Below are 24,625 nucleotides of genomic sequence, written 5' to 3'. Positions count from 1 at the left end.
CAGTCTCTAACCACTTGGCATTATGGTTTTCTTATGTGAGTCAACAGAGGTAAATATAGTAGTTAATTCTGGAAATGAATATGAGACTTGATATTTTCTCACTTTTGTCATATCATTGGCATTTATAATACGCCCAATTTTCTGGGATGTGGTTTTTACTTCCATAAGTGATAGTCCTAAAATAAAGGCATTAATTATATATTTTCTGATTTCATATTAATAAATTGAATTTTTGTAAGAATTATTAGTACAGTGAGATATTGCTCATTATGACACTTTTTAGATACTTCATATTATTTTCCTTAATTCAAGTATTTCCCATTCAAGTGGACTCATAATAGCTATCATTTAAAAAAAATGAAATTGAAGACTATCATGCCATGACATCTTCAGTCATAAGGCAGAGTTTGAATTTGCTTTAGGTAAAAAGAAAAAATGAAAATCTTGTATTTAAGTTTGGAAGCATGTATTTTCTATTTGATTCTTTTCTAAATTGGAAGTTTAAAGAATAGATACATTTGGTAATCAAATTTCATAGTACATTAACATTATAAACATTTAAAAAGTACTGAATTAATGAAATAATAATCCCAGAAATGAAAAGAGTGGTGATGTTAGTAAGAGGTCAAAATTATTGATAAATATAAACCATCTGGTAGGAGAAAAGGTGCAAATTTGGGAAAAGCAAAAGTTCTTTATCAGTTACATAACTTTTTGTATTTAATTACATAGGTGATTAAACCCCTTTAAGATATTTAATGAAGTAAAACTCAAATTTTACTTGTATAACCTATAATATTTTCAGTATATTTTTATTAAAATATATTTTTAAGTATTTATGGATCAGTCTGGAAACATAATTAACATTGCAGCATTATTTTTGCATAATGCAATTTGTGGTGTGTATCACAATGGAAATGAAATACTTAGCTCTTATCACAATGGAAATGAAATACTTAGCTCTTAGAGCTTCAGAAGCCTCTGTGTGAAGTATTAAGGGCACTGGAGAGATCATATTGATGATACTTCCTTCTTGTGAGCCATGCTCCTATCTTGAGCCACACCTTTCAGATCTCAAAACTTAAGACTCTCCTCTTAGAAAAGGAAACAGAACTAGTCATTCCCATCTCTAGTAAGGTAGTTGCTGACAACTCTAGCTTCCTGTAACAAGTGAACATTTGTTGTTTTGGGTGGCAGGTCCATTTTTAGGTATGGCGTGGAAACATTGAGAAATACTGACCTATCTATTTAAAACTAATGTTTTGTTCACAGGGAAATCTTCCTCCAGGATATAAGATCACTCTAATTGATATAGGACTTGTTATAGAATATCTCATGGGAGGAACCTATAGATGCACCTATACTCGGAAACGTTTTCGATTAATATATAATAATCTTGGTGGAAATATTCGGGTATGTAATGATTTTTGAGCGGTGTGTATTTATATGCTTTAAAATTACTCCATATAATTTGAAATTTAAGAATTATTTATATTAGAATAGTGAAGTAACATTGTCTTAAGAATATAAGGTTTTCAACCAAGAATAACAAGAAATATGCATTCATGCATGTATAAGCACACATACATACATGTGTACATATATAAATGAATTAAATGATTCTTGAATTTTGTAACATGTCAGCATATTTATGTCTTGTGAAAACTAATAAGCTTTTATTTTCAGAGGTCTGGTCGAAATACCTCCAGCAGCACTCCTCAGTTGCGAAAAAGTCATGAATCTTTTGGCAATAGGGCAGATAAAAAGGAAAAAATGAGACATAATCATTTCATTAAAACAGCGCAGCCCTACCGACCAAAGGTATATTTATTTGAACATTATCCTTTCTGGATTTGGGATTTTGTTCTTTCTAAATCATTTAATATAATAAAACAAAATTACTTCATATTATGAAATAAAAAGCTACTTGTTTTAGTAAGAGTTAAATTATTTTAATTTTGGATATCTCACCTCTTTGAACTTTCATTTTCCAGTATACGAAGATAACCTTTGTGAGTTAATGATGCTGTTGCTTTTTGCAAATCTAGCCATGATAATAACAAAATTTTCAAAGCATTTTACTTTAGCAGTCTCCTTTTATTTCATTTTTTATTTGATTTAGAACATGCAAGACAAATATGTATCCAGATCTTGTTGCAAAGACATTTTTGATGAAATGCCATTTGTAAAATAAATTAAGGTATTCATTTTTATTAAATGAATTATGAGTTATAATAAAAAGCCAAGTATTTAAAATTTATGCTGACTTTTATGTGTAGGTATATCAAGTCAAGTTGAAAAATAAGCATAAAAGTTATTTTATAAAAATTTTCATAAACATGAATGTGATATGGCCTTATTAATCGGTCTTTTACCATCACCCGCCCCCACCAAAGATTGATACAGCAGTGGAAGAAGGAAAGAAGAAAAGAACCAAAGATGAATTTGTTGATATTGATGATCCTGAAACTAAGCGCTTCCCTTATCCACTTAATGAGCTTTTAATTTGGGCTTGCCTTATGAAGAGGCAGGTCATGGCCCGATTTTTATGGCAGCATGGTGAAGAATCAATGGCTAAAGCATTAGTTGCTTGTAAGATATATCGTTCAATGGCATATGAAGCAAAGCAGAGTGACCTGGTAGATGATACTTCAGAAGAACTGAAACAGTATTCTAAGTAAGTTATAGTTTGGTTGAAAACATTTTTAAACAACAAAATAGACTGTTTTTGAGTGAGTTATAGTTTCATGCAATTAATTGGAACCTTAATCTATATTAAAATATATTAATTTAATATATAAATACTTTTTCTACAATTAAGAGACTTTTTACAATATATTGAGGTATTTTAGAAAGTTCAAAAAGGAGGTATTCTGTCAATACATGTTTGCAATTCAAGAGTGAAGTATTTCAGCAAGAAAGAAGAAATGCCAAAAATCACTTCAATAATTTGTTTTAAATTATTGGTCCATTTGGGACCAGTAATGAAAGGAAGGAAGTAGGAGCTAAGTCCTAAGGGATGGTAGTGAATCCAAATAGGATGGCATATATGACGGTGGGATACATATGTAAAAGATATATGTAGAAGATTAAAACAGTTTGTAAAAAGTTTAGGGTTTATTTAAGAGGGTATTAAAATATTAAACCAGAAAGGTATAGTTTGTAGAAAGCTTTCTAAAAGATAATAAGATCCCTGTCTCTGCATATGGACTGTCTTGGAAAGAGAATAAAGAGGTGTTGCCGAAAATAGAAAGGATCTTTGAATCACTTCCTGGGAATTGAACTTTCATTTGTGTGGTTACAGTGGTTCAGATGTGATCCTTTACAGCTACCCCCTAGAATCTGTGAACTCCAGGACAAAAATTGGAGAGATAAATCATGATGTAAGGAGGGATCATTAAGGGTCCCCAAATGTGAGAAAGGCCAAGGCCAATTATTGTGGTTGTGCACGCCATTCTTTGGAAAATAGGAAAGTCACACAAAATTTCTGGATATAGCTTCATAATTCTTTTGTATCTACTTTAATGACCCTATATATTTTCCATGATTAGATTAGTCCCTGTTCACATTATTCCTCTTTACCAGGTACTGTTTATGCTTGAAATACTATACAGAGACTTTTTGAACAAAGCAGTGTAACATTGTCAGTTTGGGTTCCTTGTGAAATTAATTCCGTCTTTCCAGGACCAGGAGAAAGTGCTCTTCTGGCAAATTGGATTTCTCTTTTCAGTCCTGTTCTTAATGTGACAAATTTTAATATTTTATATTTTCCATATAGCTGTAGATGTCCAAAAATATAGAGCTACTGTAATTCTAATATCTCATGATTCTGTAAGTGGAAATGAAAATTTTTTTTTAATGTTACGAATAAATTTAAGAATGTAAAGCTATGGTTGGTCATCTGAATATATTTTGGATTTTATCTTTGTATAGTGATTTTGGGCAGTTGGCAGTTGAATTACTGGAACAGTCCTTCAGACAGGATGAAACTATGGCTATGAAATTGCTCACTTATGAACTGAAAAACTGGAGTAATTCAACTTGTCTTAAGTTAGCAGTTTCTTCAAGACTTCGACCTTTTGTAGCCCACACCTGTACACAAATGTTGTTATCTGATATGTGGATGGGAAGACTGAATATGAGAAAAAATTCATGGTACAAGGTATATCTTAGAAGTGATTTTATATACAGTTTATGATTAGATTTAAAAAGTACTGATATATAGTAAAATTCTTTATGTATAAGAGTGATAGAGGTTGTGGTTAGTATTTCATCCTAAATATATAATGGACTAATTTTCTTATCTTGTTTTTCACTTTTGAATGCCTTTTAGATGGGTATATAATGAAAATTGCTCCTGAGGCAGAATTATGAGGGAAACAAATGGGAATATTGCAGATAACAGCCCTGTTGTTGCTTTAAGAAAGAATCATTCCCAAATTCTAAGTTTCAGAATGTATTTATTTGCCCAATAATCTTTTATTTTGTGTATATCAGATTTACCTGTTTTTAAAAATATATATATGTTTAATTGTAGTAAAATATACATAACATAAAAATGATATTAACATTTTAAGTGGATAGTTCTTTGGTATTAAGTACATAGAAAATACTGTGTACTATTCACCACTATCTATTTTCCAAACCAAAATTCATACTTATTTAGCAATAACTCCACATTTCCCTTTCCTGCCACTGTTGGTAACTACTTTTCTGCTTTCTCTCTTTATGAATTTGCTTATTCTAAGTATAGCGTATAAGGCAGATCATACAGTATTTGTCCTTTTGTGTCTGGTTTATTTCTCTTAACATGTTTTCTTCAGTGTTCATCCGTGTTTGTAGTACATATCAGCACTTTTTACGGCTAAATAATATTCGATCATATGGATATACTACATTTTATGTATCAATTTATCTGTTGTTCGTCACTTGGGTTGCTTCTACCTTTTGCTTATTTGTAAATAATGCTGTGATGAACAATGATGTACAAATACCTGTCTGAGATCCTGCTTTCTGATCTTCGGAAGATATACCTAGGAGTGGAATTGCCAGGCCATATAGTAATTCTCTCGTATAATTTTCTGAAGAACTGCCAGGTTCTTTTCCATAGAGTTGAACCATTTTACATTGCCGCCAACAATGTACAAGGATTCCTATTTCTCTGTAATTTACTTAACACTTGTTATTTTTAGGTTTCTAAATATTATTAACCATATAAGGGAATGTAAAGTGGTATCTCATTGTAGTTAATTTCCATTTCTCTAGTGGCTAATAGAGTTGGGCATCTTTTCACAAACTTATTAGCTGTTTGAATATCTTCGTTGGAGAAATGTCTGGTCAGATCCTTGATCCATTTTGTAATTGTATTGTCTGTCTTTTTGTTGTTGAGTTGTAGGAGTTATTTATATAATCTGGATAGTAAACCCTTAATAGGTATTTGGTTTCCAAATATTTTCTCCCATTCTTAGGTGGTCTTTTCACTTTCTTGAAAATGTCCTTTGATGTGCAAACGTTTTCAATTTTGATAAAGTCCAGCTTATCTACTTTATCTTTGTTGCTTGTGCTTTGTTGTAAAATCTAAATATTCATTACCTAATGCAAGGTCCTGAAGAAGTTCTACTCTGTTTTCTTTAAGGAGTTTTATAGTTTTGGTTCTTATATTTAAGTCTCTGATCCATTTTGTGTTCATTTTTTTTAACTTTTTAATTGTATAATATAACATATATACAAAGCAAAGAAATAAAGCAATAGTTTTCACAGCCCTCTTCAACAAGTAGTTACAGGACAGACCCAGAGTTTGTCATGAGCTACCAATACGATTCTCTCACATTTTTCCTTCTCCCTGCTCCAGAATATAGGAGGCTAGAAGGCTTAAATTTTTTTTTTGTCATCACGATCGACTTTTTCTCTTCTTTTTGTGAAAAATAACATATATGCAAAAAAGGAATAAATTTTGAAGCACAGCACCATGATTAGTTGTAGAATATATTTCAGTTTGACATGGGTAACAATTCCACAATTTTAGGTTTTTACTTCTAGCTGCTCTAAGATACTGGAGATTAAAAGAGGTATCAATTTAATGATTCAGCATTCATATTGATTTGCTAAATTCTATCTTCTCTATATAACTCCACCATTGTCTTTGATCTTTCCATTCCTCTCTTTAGGGGTATTTGGGCTATGGTGATTCTAACTTTTTCATATTGAAAGGATCTGTCACTGTTATGTGGTAGGGAGATGGAACTATCTGATGTTCTGGAGATGCCGGGCTAGGTTTCAGGACTTATCTGGACCAGGGACCCATCTCGAGTAAACCTCCCCTTACCTTTTATCCCTCACCCCATTATTTACCCATGGTATTGCTGTGGTACTACTGATGTTTTCCTGTTAAACATAGCCCATAGCATGCAATAGCAATTTTCCCCCTACACCCTGAACTTAAACACTTTTTGTACAAGAATCATACCTTTGGAGTAGTTCATCCAAGAACTTATTTATACTTGTAGTATTAATCACTGGGACCCGTAGGTCTATTCATCCCCTCATGTTTACCTTCAACATGTTTATAGGCCCACTAGTGAACCACCTTCATTTCTATCTATTCCCTTACATTTGAGTTCAACCTCATTAGCTAACCATTCACCCATCTCTAGCTTCTATGTATCTCTAAATCCTTAAATTATAAATTATAAACTTCTGATTTTACCTTTATCGTGGTCATAAAAGTGCAGTCATACAGTATGTATTCTTCTGTATCTGGCTTATTTCAGTCAACATTATGTCTTCACGGCTTATTCATTTTGTCATGTGCTTCAGGTCGTCATTTCATCTTATTACTGCATAATATTCTATTGTATGTATATAGCACGTTTCGATAACTCACTCATCTGTTGATGGCCACTCCATCTTTTGACAATTGTGAATAGAGCTGCTGTGAACAGCGGTGTGCAAATATCTGTGTCACTAGTTTCAGCTCCTCTGGGTATGTACCGTGTAGTGTTAGGGTCATAGGGCAACTCCATATTTAGTTTCCTAAGGAACCGCCAAACTGTCTTCCATAGCGGCTGTGCATTATACATTATATATTCCCACCAGCAGTGCATAAGTGCCCCAGTTTCTCCACATCCTGTTGAACATTTATAGTTTCCTGTTTGTTTAATAGCAGCTATTCTTATAGGTGTGAGGTAATACTCATTGTCATCTTAATTTGCATTTCTCTTATAGCCAGTGAAGATGAGCAGCTCTTCATATGCTCTTTAGCCATCTGTGTTTGCTCTTCAGGAAAGTGCCTGTTCATTTCCTCTGTCCATTTTATAATTGGGTTGTTTGTTCTTTTGTTGTTGAGCTGTGTCATTTGTTTATGTACACAGGATATTAAGCCTTTATCTGATATGTGGTTTCCAAATGTTTTCTCCCATTGAGTTAGCTGCCTCTTCACCTTTTTAACAAAGTCCTTTGAGGCACAGACACTCCTGATTTTAAAGAGTTCCCATTTGTCTATTTTTTCTTTCACAGCTTGTGCTTTAAGCGTAAAGTTTAAGAAGCTACCTCTTATTACTAGATTTTGAAGATGTTTCCCTACACTTGTTTCTAAAAGTTTTATGGTACTGGCTCTTACATTTAGGTCTTTGATCCATTTTGCGTTAATTTTTGTATAGTGTGTAAGGTAGGGGTCCGCTTTCATTCTTTTGGCTACTGAAATCCAGTTCTCCCATGCCCATTTATTGAAAAGAGTATTCTGTCCCAATTCAGTGGATTTGGGGGCCTTATCAAAGATCAGATGTTCATATATTTGGCAGTCAACCTTTGCACTCTCGATTCTGTTCCACTGATTAGTACGGTCTTTGTGCCAGTGCTGTTCTGTTTTAACCACTACAGCTTTATAGTAAGCTTTAAAATCCAGAAATAATAGACCTCCTAGTACACTCCTCTTTTTTAGAATCTCTTTAGCTGTTCAAGGTCTCTTTTCCTTCCATATAAATTTGATAATCAGTTTTCCAAGTCTTCAAAGTAGGTTATTGAGATTTTTATTGGTATTGCATTGAATCTGTGGACCAGTTTGGGCAGAATTGACATCTTGACAATATTCAACCTTCCTATCCATGAACATGGAATATCTTTCCATCTATTTAGGGCATTATTTTTAAGATATCTTTTTAATTAAAGTAAAGAAATGTAGATAGCAGAAAGCAGGCAAATAGTTTTTAACCATGGATTTGTATAGGTAGATAACAAATACCAATCATCTACTAAAGATAATATGAAAGATTAACCAAAGAAACCCTAATATCCAATTATAATTTCTTTGTGCTTTACTATTATACAGGTAATACATAAAATTTGGAAATAAATTTTTTTTATTTGAGCATGAGTAGTCACATTAAGCCATACAATATTTACAAGGAGATTAATGATAAAATTAAACACAGAGCACAATTATAAAGCTTGAATTTTTTTGAAACAATATATTTTCTGAGCAATCTACTTTATTTTAAAATATAATTATTAAATCTTTTCTGTAGCCTCATTTTCATAAATGAAGACATAAAACTAAAATGTTTTGTTACTCCTTGAAACAGTTTAACCTTGGCAGCTATAAACATTTCATAAACAGATTTTTTTACTTTAATAATTAATGCTTTTTAAATTTATTTTATTTTCTTCTTGAAGTTCATTAATTTTAAAATGCAAACTTTCATTTATGTTTCTAAAATTTTTAGGTCATATTAAGCATTTTAGTCCCACCTGCCATATTAATGCTAGAATATAAAACAAAAGCGGAAATGTCCCATATTCCACAATCTCAAGATGCCCATCAAATGACAATGGAAGATAGTGAAAACAACTTCCAATATATAACAGAAGAGATCCCCATGGTAAGGAGGAATAAAATTTAAAGTAAGTATGTTTGCTGTGAATGAATGCATAATGAATATTTTTCTTATTTTAGGAACTGTTTAAAGAAATAAGGATTTTGGACAGTAATGAAGGAAAGAATGAAATGGAGATACAAATAAAATCAAAAAAGCTTCCAATCACACGAAAGTTTTATGCCTTTTATCATGCACCAATTGTAAAATTCTGGTTTAACACGGTAAGTTTTAAAATTATATGATCCTGATATTTTTTAAGCATAGTTTTTGGTCTGTAGTCCTTACTAATCTCAGTATAATTTAGATCACTGAAAACTATCTTCTATTTAAAAAGCAACAAGTTTGCTAGGCTTAATTTCATCCAATTAATTTATGGAAATCTCATTTTCACTAGCAGATCAAAGAGTATCTACATCTGTATAGGGATGGCCTCACCTGAAAAAACACGTGAGATTTTAGCTCTTAAAAGCAGGGTGGAGTAAATGAGTTTTTACTCCTCTGTCCAGGTAAACTCTTGGGTGTTTTTCATTATCTTGTTTTCATTTTTATCATTAACAGCCATTTTTGAATTGCCAAAGTAATGTGGTAAGATGTGTAATTCAGAAATTGTTCCTTCAATCCTTGCTTTCTCACCCATACATATGCCCTTTAACCTGAGACTAATTTATAGCATTTCCTTATTTTTAAGTACGAAAAGTTTATTGTTGTTCCCTGTCCAGATGCTGAAACTCAAAATCTGAATCATCTAATTTAGCCCCCAGGTTCTGTCTCCATAGAGGAAGTAACAAATGTTTCTTATATTTGCCTTCCTGTGAAAAGCTACATAAGATTGCCAACCCAGATGGCTATAGGAATTACTCTTTTCTTTCTGTATTATTGCTGTTCACTTTACTACCATGCTATAAGTGTAAAGGATGTGGTTTTTGCTAAGACTGGTACAGGCAAGCAGAGTGATTAGGACTCTTAGCTACAGTTGTTGATGAGTCTGCATTTTCCTGTGGAACTAAATGAATTTTCTGATGTTATTATACATAGATTGTTTTGTCTTAGTTTGCAAGCTGCCGAAATGCAATATACCAGAACTGGAACAGCTTTTAAAGGGGGGAATTTAATAAATTTCAAATTCTAAGCCTATAAAAATGTCCAAACTAAGGCATCCAGGAGAAGATCCCTTAATTAAAGGAAGTCTGATAGGTCTGGAACAGCTGCTATGTGACTGACATCGGCTGGTCCTGAGCTCTGTTGCTTTCAGTCTCTGTTCCTATGGGGGTTCCTCTCTTTGCTTCTCTGGGGCTGGCTTTCATCTCTTGGCTTCCCTTGGCTCTCTCTGGGTCCTGGCTTGCTTAACATCTCATGGTAACATCTGCTGGGCTCCAAACGACTCCAGATGTCCACGTCTCTGTTCTCCAAGTGTTGGCATCTATGTCAGGTCTCTCTCTGTTGGTTTTGAAGTTTCAGTCAGCTCTGTTGTTTCTGACTGTCTCCAAAATGTTTCCTCTTTTAAACGATTCCAGTAAACTAATCAAGACCACCTGGAATGGTAGAGTCACATCTCCATCTAATCAGAGGCCATGCTGGGCACGTCACATCTTCGTTGAAATAATCTAATCAGAAGTTTCTGTCCTAAAATATTTAATTAGGACTAAAAGAAGTGGCTGCCCCACAATATTAAATCAGGAGTAAAACATGGCTTTTCTGGGGTATGTAATACTTTCAAATCAGCACAACTTTGTTAAACCAACCTATAACCTTTTTGTTAAGCATATTAAAGGTGAGCTCTTCCCTTAACCTTAGGGTGTTCTAGTTTGCAAGCTGACAGAATACAATAGACCAGAAACAGAGTGGCTTTTAAAAAGGGAAATTAAGTTGCTAGTTTATAACTCTAAGCCCACAACAATGTCCAAATTAAAACAGGGTTATAAAATTGTCCAATCTAAGGCATTAGGGAAAGATACATTGGTTCAAGAAGGCTGATGACATTCAAGGTTTCTCTCTTTCCTGGAAAGGCACGTGGAGAACATGGCAACATCTGCTTGCCCTCTCCCCAGGCTTCTTGTTTCATGAAGCTCACCCAGGGATGTTTTCCTTCTTCATCTCCAAAGGTCTCTGGCTGCCTGGACTCTCATGGTTCTCCTGGCTCTCTTGCTCTCTCCTGGCTCTGTTCTCTCCAAAATGCTTCCTCTTTTAAAGGATTCCAGTAAACTAATCAAGACCTACCTGGAATGGGTGGAGTCACAACTCCATGGAAGCCATCTAATCAAAAGTTACCACCCACAGTTGGGTGGGTGACATCTTCATGGGAACAATCTGAAAGCTCCCAACCAGCAATATTGAATGGGGATTAAAGGATTTGGCTTTTCTGGGGCCCACCACAGATTCAAACCAGCACATAGGGCAAATCCTCTTCACTTTTGATTCTGTTCCATTGGCTTCAACTTCAGTAAATGGGAGTTAGAAAAATATCAGTTGTCTTCTTAGGAATACTGTTTGTGATTGGGACATAGAGGGGGCAGGTTGTAATATGCTCCTTAGTGATTGTAAGAACTTTAGTACATTATACTTCAGTTAAAATACAGGTTAAACAGAACTGTGGGGTTTTCCAGAGAACATAAACCCAATCTTAGAAAATTCTTTCCTTTGGAAAGTTCTAAAAGATCAACAAAGTTTACTCAGATAGTACATTGATAAGCTAGGGACTGTTTATATTTTGATAAATATAGTATCTGCCCTGAAGAAGGGCTACTTCTAAAACTGTTTTAATTACTGAAATTGGGGAATGGTTCATAGGGGTTCATTTAGTCTGTGTTTTTATATATAGTTGAAAATACGTATACTACAAAGTTTTAAAGTCCTATTATTTTGTAACTTTTTATTTATATAACTTTTTTTTTTTCATTAGTTGGCATATCTAGGCTTTCTGATGCTTTATACATTTGTAGTTCTGGTACAAATGAAGCAGTTACCTTCAGTTCAAGAGTGGATTGTTATTGCTTATATTTTTACGTATGCTGTTGAAAAAATCCGTGAGGTATGCCCTTAATTTTTCCTACCAGTAACTTGATGTAGCTGTGGAAGGTGTGTGTGTGTGTGTGTGTGTGTGTGTGTGTGTGTGTGTGTGTTTGTGTTTCCAGGAGGGGGATTGATTGTACATGGAAATGTGTGAGTTTTTGGAAATTTCTGTAGGTGATGACATTGTAGAAGTGTAGAACATGTTTATTTTTCTAATTGTAGCAATCATGGCCAACACCTTGTAATAGTGATGTGCATTTGTTTTAATTCATGAAAGAACATTATATGTTTATACTATTAACCACAGTCATCTTCCATAACAAGATCTAATTTTGCTCGTTTGTACTGCCCACCAAAGTGTATTGTATTGCCTATTACATTGTCATTTAGATTTATATCCCTTTGTCTGTGTTTTCCTTTAAATGATAAATTTTCTAAAATCCTGATTCTGAAAAAAATTGTATTCTTTAAATAATTTTTTATACTTTCTAGTTAAGCTAGTTAACTTGTAGCTACTTTAATGTTTCATAATGCACTTTCTTAAATACTTCTGAGTTATTTCATGTCTCCCGTATGTTAGATTATACATGAATTTGTAAAAATTATTAGAAGACATACTTCTCACACTTACATATAATAGGAATTAGCCTTATTAAATAGCTTATACATTTCTAATTATTTTGATTATAGTGCTTATGCTTATGGAATCTGTTCTTTTTTATTTATCAGTATTTCTTAAAAAATTAAATTGTAGAATGATAAAATCAATTTACAGAGCATTTAAAACCATACTCGACATATATTTATATTTGTTAAACACTTCTGCAAGGATTTAATAAGAAAGTGTTTGCCTCTAGTGGGAAGCGGAATTATTTGGTGACAGGACTAGAGTGAAGTGGGACTTAATATATTTACTCTTGGATAAACTTTGATTTTGAACCTATGAATGTATTATCATCTTGAAAGGCTTTTAAAAATTGTTTTATTCAAGAGAAGATTAAACTGCTTTAGAAAGGTTAGGTAAGGAGAGCTATTTGAGCCACTAAGTTATTTACGTTTTGCAAATAAATTACCTAGAAGGTTCTACCAGGATATCTTAGTGTTGCTTCAGTGAGAAATAAAACAACTTAAAAAAGTATTTCACATTTCATGTCTATAGAACTGTGTTCTGATCCAAGCTTTTCAGCTTTGATAGGGTAGATCTTATTTTTTTCTTGGTCTTTATAATGGGATAAGGTTTATCTACTTCTGATATCTCACTGAATTGCTTTGGGGATCAAGTGCATCATAATATACCAAGATAATCAATCATAAGCAATTTGAAACATTAAAAGATACATGAAATTCTTCTGTGATATTTTATTGAGTGTTAGTAAAGTTTTAATAGGAAGAAATGAGTTTCACCTTTTTTATTTAAACTTCCAGATCTTTATGTCTGAAGCTGGGAAAATAAGCCAGAAGATTAAAGTGTGGTTTAGTGATTACTTCAATATCAGTGATACAATTGCCATAATTTCTTTCTTCATTGGATTTGGACTAAGATTTGGAGCAAAATGGGACTTTGAGAATGCATATGATAATCACGTTTTTGTAGCTGGAAGATTAATTTACTGTCTTAACATTATATTTTGGTATGTGCGTTTGCTGGATTTTCTAGCTGTAAATCAACAGGCTGGACCATATGTGATGATGATTGGAAAAATGGTAAGTTGAGAGATGTCTGATAATCATGTGTTATTGAAATTTTTTCCTTAAAATCCTAAAGACATTATTGCTAGTTTTACTTGAATCAGTGAATAACATGTCTGTTATTTGATCTTTGTTTACCTCATAATCCAGCGATACTGTTCCTTAAGGAAATTTTATTAACTACTGAAAAAATTTTGATGGGTTAAGTTTAGGGAAACCTTATTTTATTTATTTTGTCTTGAAATGGCTTAAGTTTTGGGATCAGAATGAAAAATACATACTTCTTAGTTCCAGTCTGTTGACTTTTTTTTTCCCATCTTTTCATGCTACTACCCTAAACCAATCCATTGTCATTTGGCACCTGTGTAGTCTAGTAATCTGTTTCTTCAGAACCACTCTTGCCAGTCTTCTATGTACATTATAGCTAGATGTCACATTCCCTTCTTAAAAAATACTTGAATGGTTTTGCATTGTTCCTGAGTGATCTTTGTCCTTAATTAGTCCCACAGACCCTACCCAGTTTGGCCCTTGCTTTTCTTTTATTAATGTTTTTGCATCCTTTCATTTTGAGATATAACATGCTATTGTAAGAAATAATGTAGAAATATTCATTTTATCTAGTACTAGTTTCTTCTTCTGGTAAAGTCTTCCTTGCTTTCTGTTGAACCTCGTCTCATACCATTCTTGATCTCTTGTCTCTGCTCTAATCATATAGACCTTTTTTCATTTCTTTGACAGTCTCATACTCCATGTCCCACCCCCACCCTGACCCGAGTACCATAGTTTGTATTCTTTCTTCTGTCCGGAATGGTCATCCTATCTATACTCATACCCTTAGCTTTTTATACTAAGTTAGATTTGTTCTTAAAATTTCAGTTCCAACATGTTTTTTTTCCAGGGAAGCTTTTTTTGGTCTCTTCTAGCTATATCAAGTCTACTTGCTATATACCCTTATGAGGGCCCCATGAGCTTCTCTTCAGAATATCTCTTAATGTCTAACTATATTTTAAGTTACATTTTTAAAAATTTGATTAGCTTCTCCTTAGACTGTAAGTTTCCTTAGTAAATATTTGTGGGTAGGATGGATAAAACAATTATAAGCAGAAAAATCAATATGAAACACTGAACATTCACTACTATATTTTAATAGGTTGACTCTTCAGAGTTTTTCTCTTATTTATATATCCTTAGAGCAGATTATAACTTAACAAAATTTGTAATTGTTCATTCACCAAGTAGGTCTTAATATTTACTATGTTCTCACTGCTATGCAAGACAAAGTAGGAAATGTTAGGTTGTTGCATCTGAATTTTATGAAGCCGTATTTCTCTTTTTGCCAATCCTGTAACTGTTCAAGAAGCCCACCCTACATAATGTATTTTACAAAATGTTATGTAACTGTCAGTATAGTTAATTGATTAAATTAATGAGTAGAGGATGTAGGGATTCATGGAAAGAGATAAATGTGTGAAACCTTTATTAAAGCAGTGATATGTAAGTTCTGTATCGAAAGGTAAAATAGACCTGAGTAAAAGGTACAGCCTGAGTAGAACTTTTATAATATGTGATAGCTAGGTGGCAAATTGGGTAGGCAGGAGGTATCCTCGGTATTGTAGGGTACTGTAAACTGGGCAGTCTGATTTTATTCATCTTTGTAGCCCCCACCTTAGTATAATGCTAAGCATATAATAGATACAAAATGATAAGCTTCTAAAAATCTCACTTACTCATTAGTTATGTTTTAATGAAAGCTTTCTTATACCCTGTGGCATCTACTTTAATCAGACAATTAAAATATTAACTATTATGAAAGTTTTGAGGGGGATAGAAATGTGATAAACTTCTATGTGAAGACAGAAGAGCTAGCAGCTAATTTTGGCATGAAGTCTTGCAAAAAGAGAGTGGCATTTGAAGAGAGTTTGGGAAGAATATAGGCCTGAACAAAGGATTTGTATTCAATAAAATAGCTTTAAAAAGCTGAAGGTATGAAAGATTAAAAACAAGAAACTTTCCTCATATTTTATATCATCAGTAGAGATCAAACTATTGAAAATACTCAGTAAACTCTAAACTTCCCCCATTCATTCCATATACCTTATACATTCAAACTAGGAATCCTCATTTTAAAGATTCAAGCTGGGAATCCTCATTTTAAAGATTCAAGCTGAGAATCCTCATTTTAAATGTGAATATTTAAATATTTTAAATTTAATTTAGCTTAACCATAAAGAAGCTTGTCAGATAGGCTTTATGGGAAAAGTTATGAAATCCAGAGACCTTCCTGAATTATCAACCATAGACCTGGAGTAATTTTAAGAAACATCGGTACAGATTAGGGTTTTGTTTTAGAATTTTGACTTAAACTTTCACTTTAATTATAGGTAGATACTTGGATTCCAAAGTATATCAGATACCATGAGAATGTTTTAAAGAATGGTAATTTGCTTTTAAATTTTTCATCCCAATATTTTGTTTACTGAAAACATAAATTCTCTTAATAATGACCTTAAATGTTCGATAGAGGTGTTATTTGACCATTATATAAATAAGAAAGCTGAATCTTAGAGAATGTCTCTTTTTTTATTCCAAATCACAGAGAACAAACTAATTTTAAAAGGAAACTTATTTGCTCTTCCAACTTAAGATTTTAAAGGTTAAGGATCAAATCTAAATTCTTCATTTGAATTAACACTTTAAGTCTCTCAGCTGTCTGCCATAACTTTATTTTCTAATCTTATGTAGCTACAAAAGAACTCCATCCAGTCTAGACTTAACTGTCCCTTTAGCACCTTTCACATTCCTGCCTTTTACTTTTATTCTCAATATATATTCATTTAAAAAATATATTAAAAATCAATATTTTCTTTTAGATTGACTTACTGTTGGTTCACACTAGATCAGGGCAACATAAATATATTAAAAATTTATAAAAAGTAGCAACTTCAAGGTACAAATTCATTGGAAATGTAGTCTCTTGATCTTCATGGATTTCCCCTTCCCCCAATTTGTTTATCTGTGGATGAATATTGCATATTGCTGGAGTGAGACAGCATTCACTTTATTTATGTATAAATACTGAGAACATGTACACCTTAATAAGTAAATAGGAATTAAAATTTCATTATAGCATGCCACTTAATTCTTTTGAGCTTCTGATCATTTTTCATTGTTATCTTAGGTGATCTCTTAATTTGGCTCTCTCAATTTTGTCTAAAAGAAAGAATTGGAAACTATTTGATTTGCAAAAGGATGTTGGTTCTCGCTTATTTTTTTTCAGACAATGGTGTTACTTATTTTTTCAATACTTATACTGTTAACTCAGTTTGTTGCTTTGTCTGGCCCCTAGAAGGTTTTCATACTCTAGGACAATGTGTCTATACTTCCTGAGAGAGTATGTGTACCCTAGAGATAGGCAGGCTCCAATTGGAACAAGTGATTCATTACATATATAAAGATACCATAACTTGCCCACAGACCATTTTTTACATAATCTCATTGATAATAAGGTTTATGTAGTGATTTTTTTCCTGAACAATTTTAATAACAATAATAGGAAACTCATGGTCTTAGCTATGAGTACATTAGAAACATTTTTTTTTTATGTTATGGTTTTTAAATTGCCATGTATTCTAACAATGTTTATTTTTCAACAGGTGGCCAATATGTTCTACATTGTAGTGATTATGGCTCTTGTATTACTAAGTTTTGGTGTTCCCAGAAAGGCAATACTTTATCCTCGAGAACCACCATCTTGGACTCTTGCTAAAGATATAGTTTTTCATCCATACTGGATGATTTTTGGTGAAGTTTATGCATATGAAATTGACGGTAAGGATTTGTTTACAAATTCATCTTTGTCAGTATTGCATTATAGTAACATTGCATATTTTCAGAAGCCAAACTATTTACCATACTAAACCTCCCACAAAATATTAATTAACCCCAGAAAGAGATGTTAAAGAAAAAAAAATTAAATGAAAAAGTATTTTAGAATTTTTTCACCTATAAGTCATGGAAATCTGTCTAAATTGCCTTAAGTAAGGACATGTATTTGCTCAAGTAACAGGAAGTTCAGAGATAGAGTGGTCTTTTGGGCTTGGTTAATTCATAGCTAAGAACCCCTATACATTTTCATCTACTCTCTGTAGTCACTGTGTCTTGAATCATATAGATTTCCCTTAGGATTTTAAGATTCTATCAGTTGTCAGTAGGAGGAAAGAAACATAGTCTTTCCATGTTTCTCTTAAGAGGGAAAAAGATTCCTTTCCAAGAAAACCCCCTTTTAAATCTGTCTTTCTATCTCCTTGATTCACATTGTCTGCAGCCTTGCCCATGACAGATATAATTAACTGTTAAAGGGTTGGGATTATCCTGATTAGCTTAGACCACTCACAGTGGATTGAATATTGAGGAATCAATCACACTGTTGAATGCAAAAATGATGATCCTCTGTGAATCTTGGAAAGTTCATAGCATGCTGTGTTTTACAGAGGAAAATACATTTTCAGGGTTTCTGCAAAGTCTGTTAAAAAAAAATTCAAAACACCTTTTGAATTATCAAATTCCACAGTGAATCAATTTTCTAAAATGAGATAACCACTATAATATAGATCCACTCTGCCTCAAACCTATTCAACCCTTTTCCTCATTAAAGCATTGCTTGTAAGAGGACTCAAAGAGACTGTTAAGTCTGTTGTATAATTTTATTGTTACATGTATTTTGATTCTTAGGTAAAAAGCTTGCAAGCATAGACAGTGCTAATAACTTTTCAAGGGTACCTACCTTTCAACTGATTTCCACATCTAAGTTAAAGAATCTTTATTTTTTTAGTTTTTTTTTCTTTCTCTCTTCTTTTCCTCTCTTCCCACCTACTGTATGGATGATACATATCATCCATTTAATTCATCCATATCAAGGATTTAATTCTAATCCTTACCTTCCCTAAGTGGGTTTTTCTTTATTGCCTGTAACTCTGTGGTGGGTATAAAAGCTCTTCCCTTACTTTTTTGTATTTAGCTATGTTCTTCAACAATCTCTTTTTTTTTTAGTGCAATTTTATTGAGATATATTCACACACCATAACAATCCATTGAATATATACACCCAGTGGATCACAGTATCATCACATGTGATGCATTCATCAGCCCGATCCTTTTTAGAGCACTTTCCATTACTCCAAAAAAATAAAGAATGAAAAAGGGAAAACTCAAAACATTCATACCCTTATAGCCCCTATTATTCACCACTAGAAAGAATATTAAAATACCACAATTATACTCTATACTTTGCAATAGTGCATTTTTCCCATATACCACTCTTTTATTAACTCCTAATAGCAATGTACACTTGTTCTAGTTTATGAAAGAACTTTTTAATATTTGTACTGTTCATCACGTGATTGTCCATCACAACATTCAAAGTATTATACAGTCCCATGTTTTAACGTAAATCCAGCTTTCTATCTAGTGACATACATGACTCTCAACTTTCTCTTATTAACCCATTCACATGCAATTCAACAACGTAAATCATACTCAAGAAAATGTACTACTATCACCTCTATCCATTTCTAAACATTTAAATTCAACCTAGTTAAAAATCCTGAACATAAGGGACCACTCCCTATTCTTTAGCCTTATTATATGTCTCAATAACCTGTAGTCTAAATCTTATGTCTGTGAGTTTATATGTTATAAGTAGTTCATATTTGTGAAATCATACAATATTTGTCCTTTTGTGTCAAACTTACTTCAATCAACATAATGTCATCAGAGTTCATCCATGTATCATGTACTTTGGGACTTCATTCCTTCTTCCTGCTGAGTAATATTACATTGTGTGTGTATATATATATATATATATATATATATATATATATATATATATATATACACCACATTTTGCTTATCTCTTCATCAGTTGATGGGCACTTAGGTTATGTTTATGCTTTTTTTTTCATTTTCTTTGTATGCTGTTTAGTGGGGGTCACATTGCATTTTTTTTCCATGTGAGTATTAATGCAACACTATCTGTTGAATTTTTGAATTTTTGTTTGTTTTTTTGTTTGTTTGCTTGCTTGTTTGTTTGGGGGAAGTGCATGGGCTGGGAATTGCACCTGGATCTCCTGCATGGCAGGCGGGAATTCTACCACTGAACTACCTTTGTGGCCCTTGCTTTTTTTTTTTTAATTGTGAAAGATAAGATGTGTACAAATAAGTACTAAATAATTTCAAAGCACACGACTGTTAGTTATAAAACAGATTTCAGAGTTTGGTATGGTTTATAGTTCCACAATTTTAGTTTTTTTCCTTCTAGCTGCTCCAAGACACTGGAGACTAAAACAAATACCAGTATAATGATTTAGCGGTCATATTTGTTAAATCCTATCTTCTCTGTTATAACTCCATCTTTTCCTTTGATCTTTCTCCCATTCTTTAGGGACATTTGGGCTGTGCCTGTTCTAACTTTACATGTTAGAAAGGGATCGATAATATCAGATAGGGGAATGGAACTAGTTGATGTTCTGGAGAGGCTGGCCCCTTTGGATTTCAAGAGTTATCTGGCCTAGAAACCCATCTGGAGGTTGTAGGTCTCTGAAAAGTGATCACAGTACATGGAACCTTTGTAGAATCTTGGATAAAGCCCTAAGGGTTCTTTAGGGTAGGCAGGAGTGGTTTTGTTTGGGGTCTGGCAAACCATGATAAATAGCAGTTTCTAACAGAAGCTTGTGTTAAAGTAGCCTCCACAATAGCTTCTAGACATTTTAAACTCTCTTAGCCACTGATAACTTATTTGTTACAACTTTTCCCCCCTTTTGGTCAGGAAGACATTGTCGATCCAGTGATGCCAGGACCAGGTTCATCCTGGGAGTCTTATCCAGCAATGCCAGAGAGACTCTCACACTTGGATGTCATGTCTCTTGTAGAGGGGAGGGTAATGATATTCCTTGCAGAGTTGGGCTTCGACTAGAGAGAGGCCATATCTGAGCAACAAAAGAATTCCTCTGTAAGTAACTCTTAGGCATAATTATAGGTAAATTTAGCTTCTCAGCTACATAAATAAGCTTCACAAGCACATGCCTCAAGATGAAGGGCTTGGCCTAAACATTACGGAGTTCCTAATGTTTGAAACAGTACCAAGGGTTTCCCTAGTGGTAAAGTTTAAGAGTTCCATATTTTTTCACCCATCCCTGAAAGGACTTTGCTAATACTTTTTAATTATCTGGTCAACACACTCTAGGATGTATCTGGGCATTACATTAAGCTGTACAGAATTACAAGCCTTGATTCCCATTTAGGCTTCATGTGCTTGGGTAGTTTAAATGATCTATTGAGATAGGTTGAATGAAATATTTTATGTGCTACAGAAAATGTAGGTTTTAGAAAAATAAACCTCCCTTCCTTGGTCTCAGAGTAGGTGAAGTTCTAAAATAACAGACAATGTCCTGTTTACCCTGTATTCTGATTTACCTTAGCCCTAACCTAACTCATTCTTATCTTTAATTGCCGTGTGAACTCTTTTTCAATTTCTTTTAACAGTTGTTGTATGTGGTCATGCTGACTTTGAGACCTGCAGAACTCCTACTCTGAGACTTAGGTATCACACAGGTACCCAAAGTTCCAGGGAAGCCCCAGGTTATTAGTAGCACAGACTCTCAGAATCCAGAAATAATGATTACACCTCTGGACTAAATGTGACTGCTTTAAGAGCTTACAATTTAGGCCCCAGTGTTCTTATAGGTATTTTCTAAGTGAGATCATATAATATTTGCTGTTTTGTTTCTAGCTTTTCTTTTTTGTCTTTGCCACATTAAGGTTTTGTTTTGAAAGTCATTTGAAACATACTGAGAAAGGGGGCTATTCTTGTTTGCTAGTTGCTGGAATGTGATATACCAGAAATGGAATGGCTTTTTAAAAAGGGAATTTAATAAGTTGCTAGTTAACGGTTCTTAGGTTGTGGAAGTGTTCCACTTAAAGCAAGTCCATAGAATATTGCATTCCGGCAGCTAGCAAAGTAGAACATTTGGGAATTCCTAATTTTAGCTTCCTGGAGAAGAGATCTTTTCCCATAAGCCATCTTCATTTTTGTGTGTGTGTGAAGTAGAACTTTATGCCCAGGAAACAGTATAGTTAGTAGGAGATGGGCGCTTTTTAAAAAAGACATCCAGGTACATCTAATATGTTCAGCAAGGTGGGAAGGCTCAGCCAGAGATAGTGTGGAAAGGTTCACTAATATGTGCTTATCTTTTTTTTAAATTTTTTTTTATTAATCAAAAAAAAGAAAAGAAATTAACACAACATTTAGAAATCATTCCATTCTACACATGTACTCAGTAATTCTTAGTATCATCACATAGATGTATGATCATCATTTCTTAGTACATTTGCATCGATTTAGGAAAAGAACTAGCAAAACAGCAGAAAAAGATATAGAATGTTAATATAGAGAAGAGAATTAAAATAATAATACTAATAAAAAATATATATATATATAAAGGAAAAAGAAAAAACAAAAACAAAAGATACAAACAAACAAACAAACAAACAAAAAACTATATTTCAGGTGCAGCTTCATTCAGTGTTCCAACATAGTTACATTACACTTAGGTATTATTGTGCTGTCCATTTTTGAGTTTTTGTATCTAGTCCTGTCGCACAGTCTGTATCCCTTCAGCTCCAATTACCCGTTATCTTACCCTGTTTCTAACTCCTGCTGGTCTCTGTTACCAATGATATATTCCAAGCTGATTCTCGAATGTCGGTTCACATCAGTGGGACCATACAGTATTTGTCCTTTAGTTTTTGGCTAGACTCACTCAGCATAATGTTCTCTAGGTCCATCCATGTTATTACATGCTTCATAAGTTTAGTCTGTCTTAAAGCTGCATAATATTCCATCGTAGGTATACGCCACAGTTTGTTTAGCCACTCGTCTGTTGATGGACATTTTGGCTGTTTCCATCTCTTTGCAATTGTAGATAACGCTGCTATAAACACTGGTGTGCAGATGTCCGTCTGTGTCTTTGCCCTTAAGTCCTTTGAGTAGATACCTAGCAGTGGTATTGCTGGGTCGTAATCCATTCTGCCAGTCTGCCTTTTGATTGGGAAATTCTGTCCATTAACTTTTAGTGTTATTACTGTTTGGATAATATTTTCCTCTACCATTTTGGCTTTTGTATTATATATATCATATCTGATTGTCCTTCTTTCTATACTTTACTCCATACCTCTCTCTTCTGTCTTTTCGTGTCTGACTCTAGTGCTCCCTTTAGTATTTCTTGCAGAGCTGGTCTCTTGGTCACAGATTCTCTCAGTGACTTTTTGTCTATAAATGTTTTAATTTCTCCTTCATTTTTGAAGGACAATTTTGATGGATATAGAAGTCTTGGTTGGCAGTTTTTCTCTTTTAGTAATTTAAATATATCATCCCACTGTCTTCTAGCTTCCATGGTTTCTGCTGAGAAATCTACACATAGTCTTATTGGGTTTCCCTTGTATGTGACAGATTGTTTTTCTCTTGCTGCTTTCAAGATCCTCTCTTTCATTTTGACCTCTGACATTCTAACTAGTAAGTGTCTTGGAGAACGCCTGTTTGGGTCTATTCTCTTTGGGGTGCGCTGCACTTCTTGGATCTGTAAATTTAGGTCTTTCATAAGAGTTGGGAAATTTTCAGTGATAATTTCTTCCATTAGTTTTTCTCCTTTCCCCTTCTCTTCTCCTTCTGGAACACCCACAACACGTATATTTGTGCGCTTCATATTGTCATTCAGTTCCCTGATCCCCTGCTCAAGTTTTTCCATTCTTTTCCCTATAGTTTCTGTTTCTTTTTGGAAATCAGATGTTCCATCCTCCAGTTCACTAATTGTAGCTTCTGTCTCTTTAGATCTACCATTGTAGGTATCCACTGTTTTTTCCATTTTTTCTTCTTTGTCCTTCACTCCCATAAGTTCTGTGATTTGTTTTTTCAGATTTTCTATTCCTTCTTTTTGTTCAGCCCATGTCTTCTTCATGTCCTCCCTCAATTTATTGATTTGGTTTTTGAAGAGTTTTTCCATTTCTGTTCGTATCAGCATTAGTTGTCTCAGCTCCTGTATCTCATTTGAACTATTGGTTTGTTCCTTTGACTGGGCCATATCTTCAATTTTCCGAGCATCATCCATTATTTTCTGCTGGTGTCTGGGCATTTGATCAGATTTCCCTGGGTGTGGGACCCGGCTGGTTGAAAGGTTTTTCTGTGAAATCTCTGGGCTCTGTTTTTCTTTTCCTGCCCAGTAGGTGGCGCTCATGGCGCTCGTCTATCTGCGGGTCCCACCAGTAAAAGATGCTGTGGCTCCTTTAACTTGCCAGTCCGAATCTCGCAGTCGGCCCAGGAAACCGCGCGGGGAGGGGGGTTCGCCGGCCGCCGCGGCTTGGGGGAGTGCTGGTCAAAATTGCCCAGCTGGCCCGAGACGCCAAGCGTGGCGGGAGGGCCCCGCTATCCAGCGTTCCCAGTCAGACCGGGGAGCCACGTGCGTGGAGGAGACCCCAGTCGCCAGCCGCCCCGGCCAGGAAAACGCGCGCGCCTGGGGTATCTCACCGCAGCGGATTCTCCCTGCCCGTTCAGCCGTTCCAGAATGGGGTACGCTGTCTTTTTGGTCTCTGTCGTGGCTCCGGGAGCTGTTTCGTATTGTTTCTGTTTCTTTAGTTGCTGTTCTGGAGGAGAAACTAAGACCCGCGCGTCTTACTAAGCCGCCATCTTCTCCAGAAGTCCATATGTGCTTATCTTGTTGCTGCTTTAAACTTTGTTATTTCTCTTCTTCTGTTTGCTTTGGGGTTAGTTTGCTGTTCTTTCTCTAGTTCCTCCAGGGGTGAGCACTTAGGTCCTTGATTTTTGCTCTTTCTCTTTTTTATATATAGGCATTTAGGGCAATAAATTTCCCTCTCAGCACGACCTTTGCTACCTCCCTTAAGTTCTCATATGCTGTATTCTCATTTTCATTCATCTCCAGGTAGTTAACAATTTCTCTAGCAATTTACTCATGTATCCACTGATTCTTCAAGAGTGCAGTAATCAA

General features: G+C 34.1%; 1 protein-coding gene across 6 annotated transcripts in view; it reads left to right on the top strand.

Annotated features, from left to right (window-relative positions):
• The window catches only part of TRPM7 (transient receptor potential cation channel subfamily M member 7), a 258,369-nt gene that overhangs the window by 111,453 nt on the left and 122,291 nt on the right, over positions 1-24,625 (top strand). For all 6 annotated transcript variants that reach the window (XR_013162391.1, XR_013162392.1, XM_077127865.1 and 3 more), the window contains exons 14-22: positions 1,273-1,413; positions 1,687-1,821; positions 2,397-2,677; positions 3,934-4,162; positions 8,721-8,876; positions 8,951-9,094; positions 11,773-11,901; positions 13,308-13,586; positions 17,225-17,399. Coding sequence is in view for 4 of the 6 variants with exons in the window: in XM_077127865.1 (XP_076983980.1) it covers positions 1,273-1,413; positions 1,687-1,821; positions 2,397-2,677; positions 3,934-4,162; positions 8,721-8,876; positions 8,951-9,094; positions 11,773-11,901; positions 13,308-13,586; positions 17,225-17,399 (1,669 nt within the window). In the remaining 2 variants the exon portion in view is untranslated. The remainder of the gene's footprint in view (positions 1-1,272; positions 1,414-1,686; positions 1,822-2,396; positions 2,678-3,933; positions 4,163-8,720; positions 8,877-8,950; positions 9,095-11,772; positions 11,902-13,307; positions 13,587-17,224; positions 17,400-24,625) is intronic.

This window comes from Tamandua tetradactyla, chromosome 14 (assembly GCF_023851605.1).
Source record: "Tamandua tetradactyla isolate mTamTet1 chromosome 14, mTamTet1.pri, whole genome shotgun sequence".
Classification (NCBI taxonomy): Eukaryota; Metazoa; Chordata; class Mammalia; order Pilosa; family Myrmecophagidae; genus Tamandua; species Tamandua tetradactyla.
The sequence above is the reverse complement of the archived record's forward strand: the minus strand, read 5'-3'. Positions and strand labels throughout refer to the sequence as shown.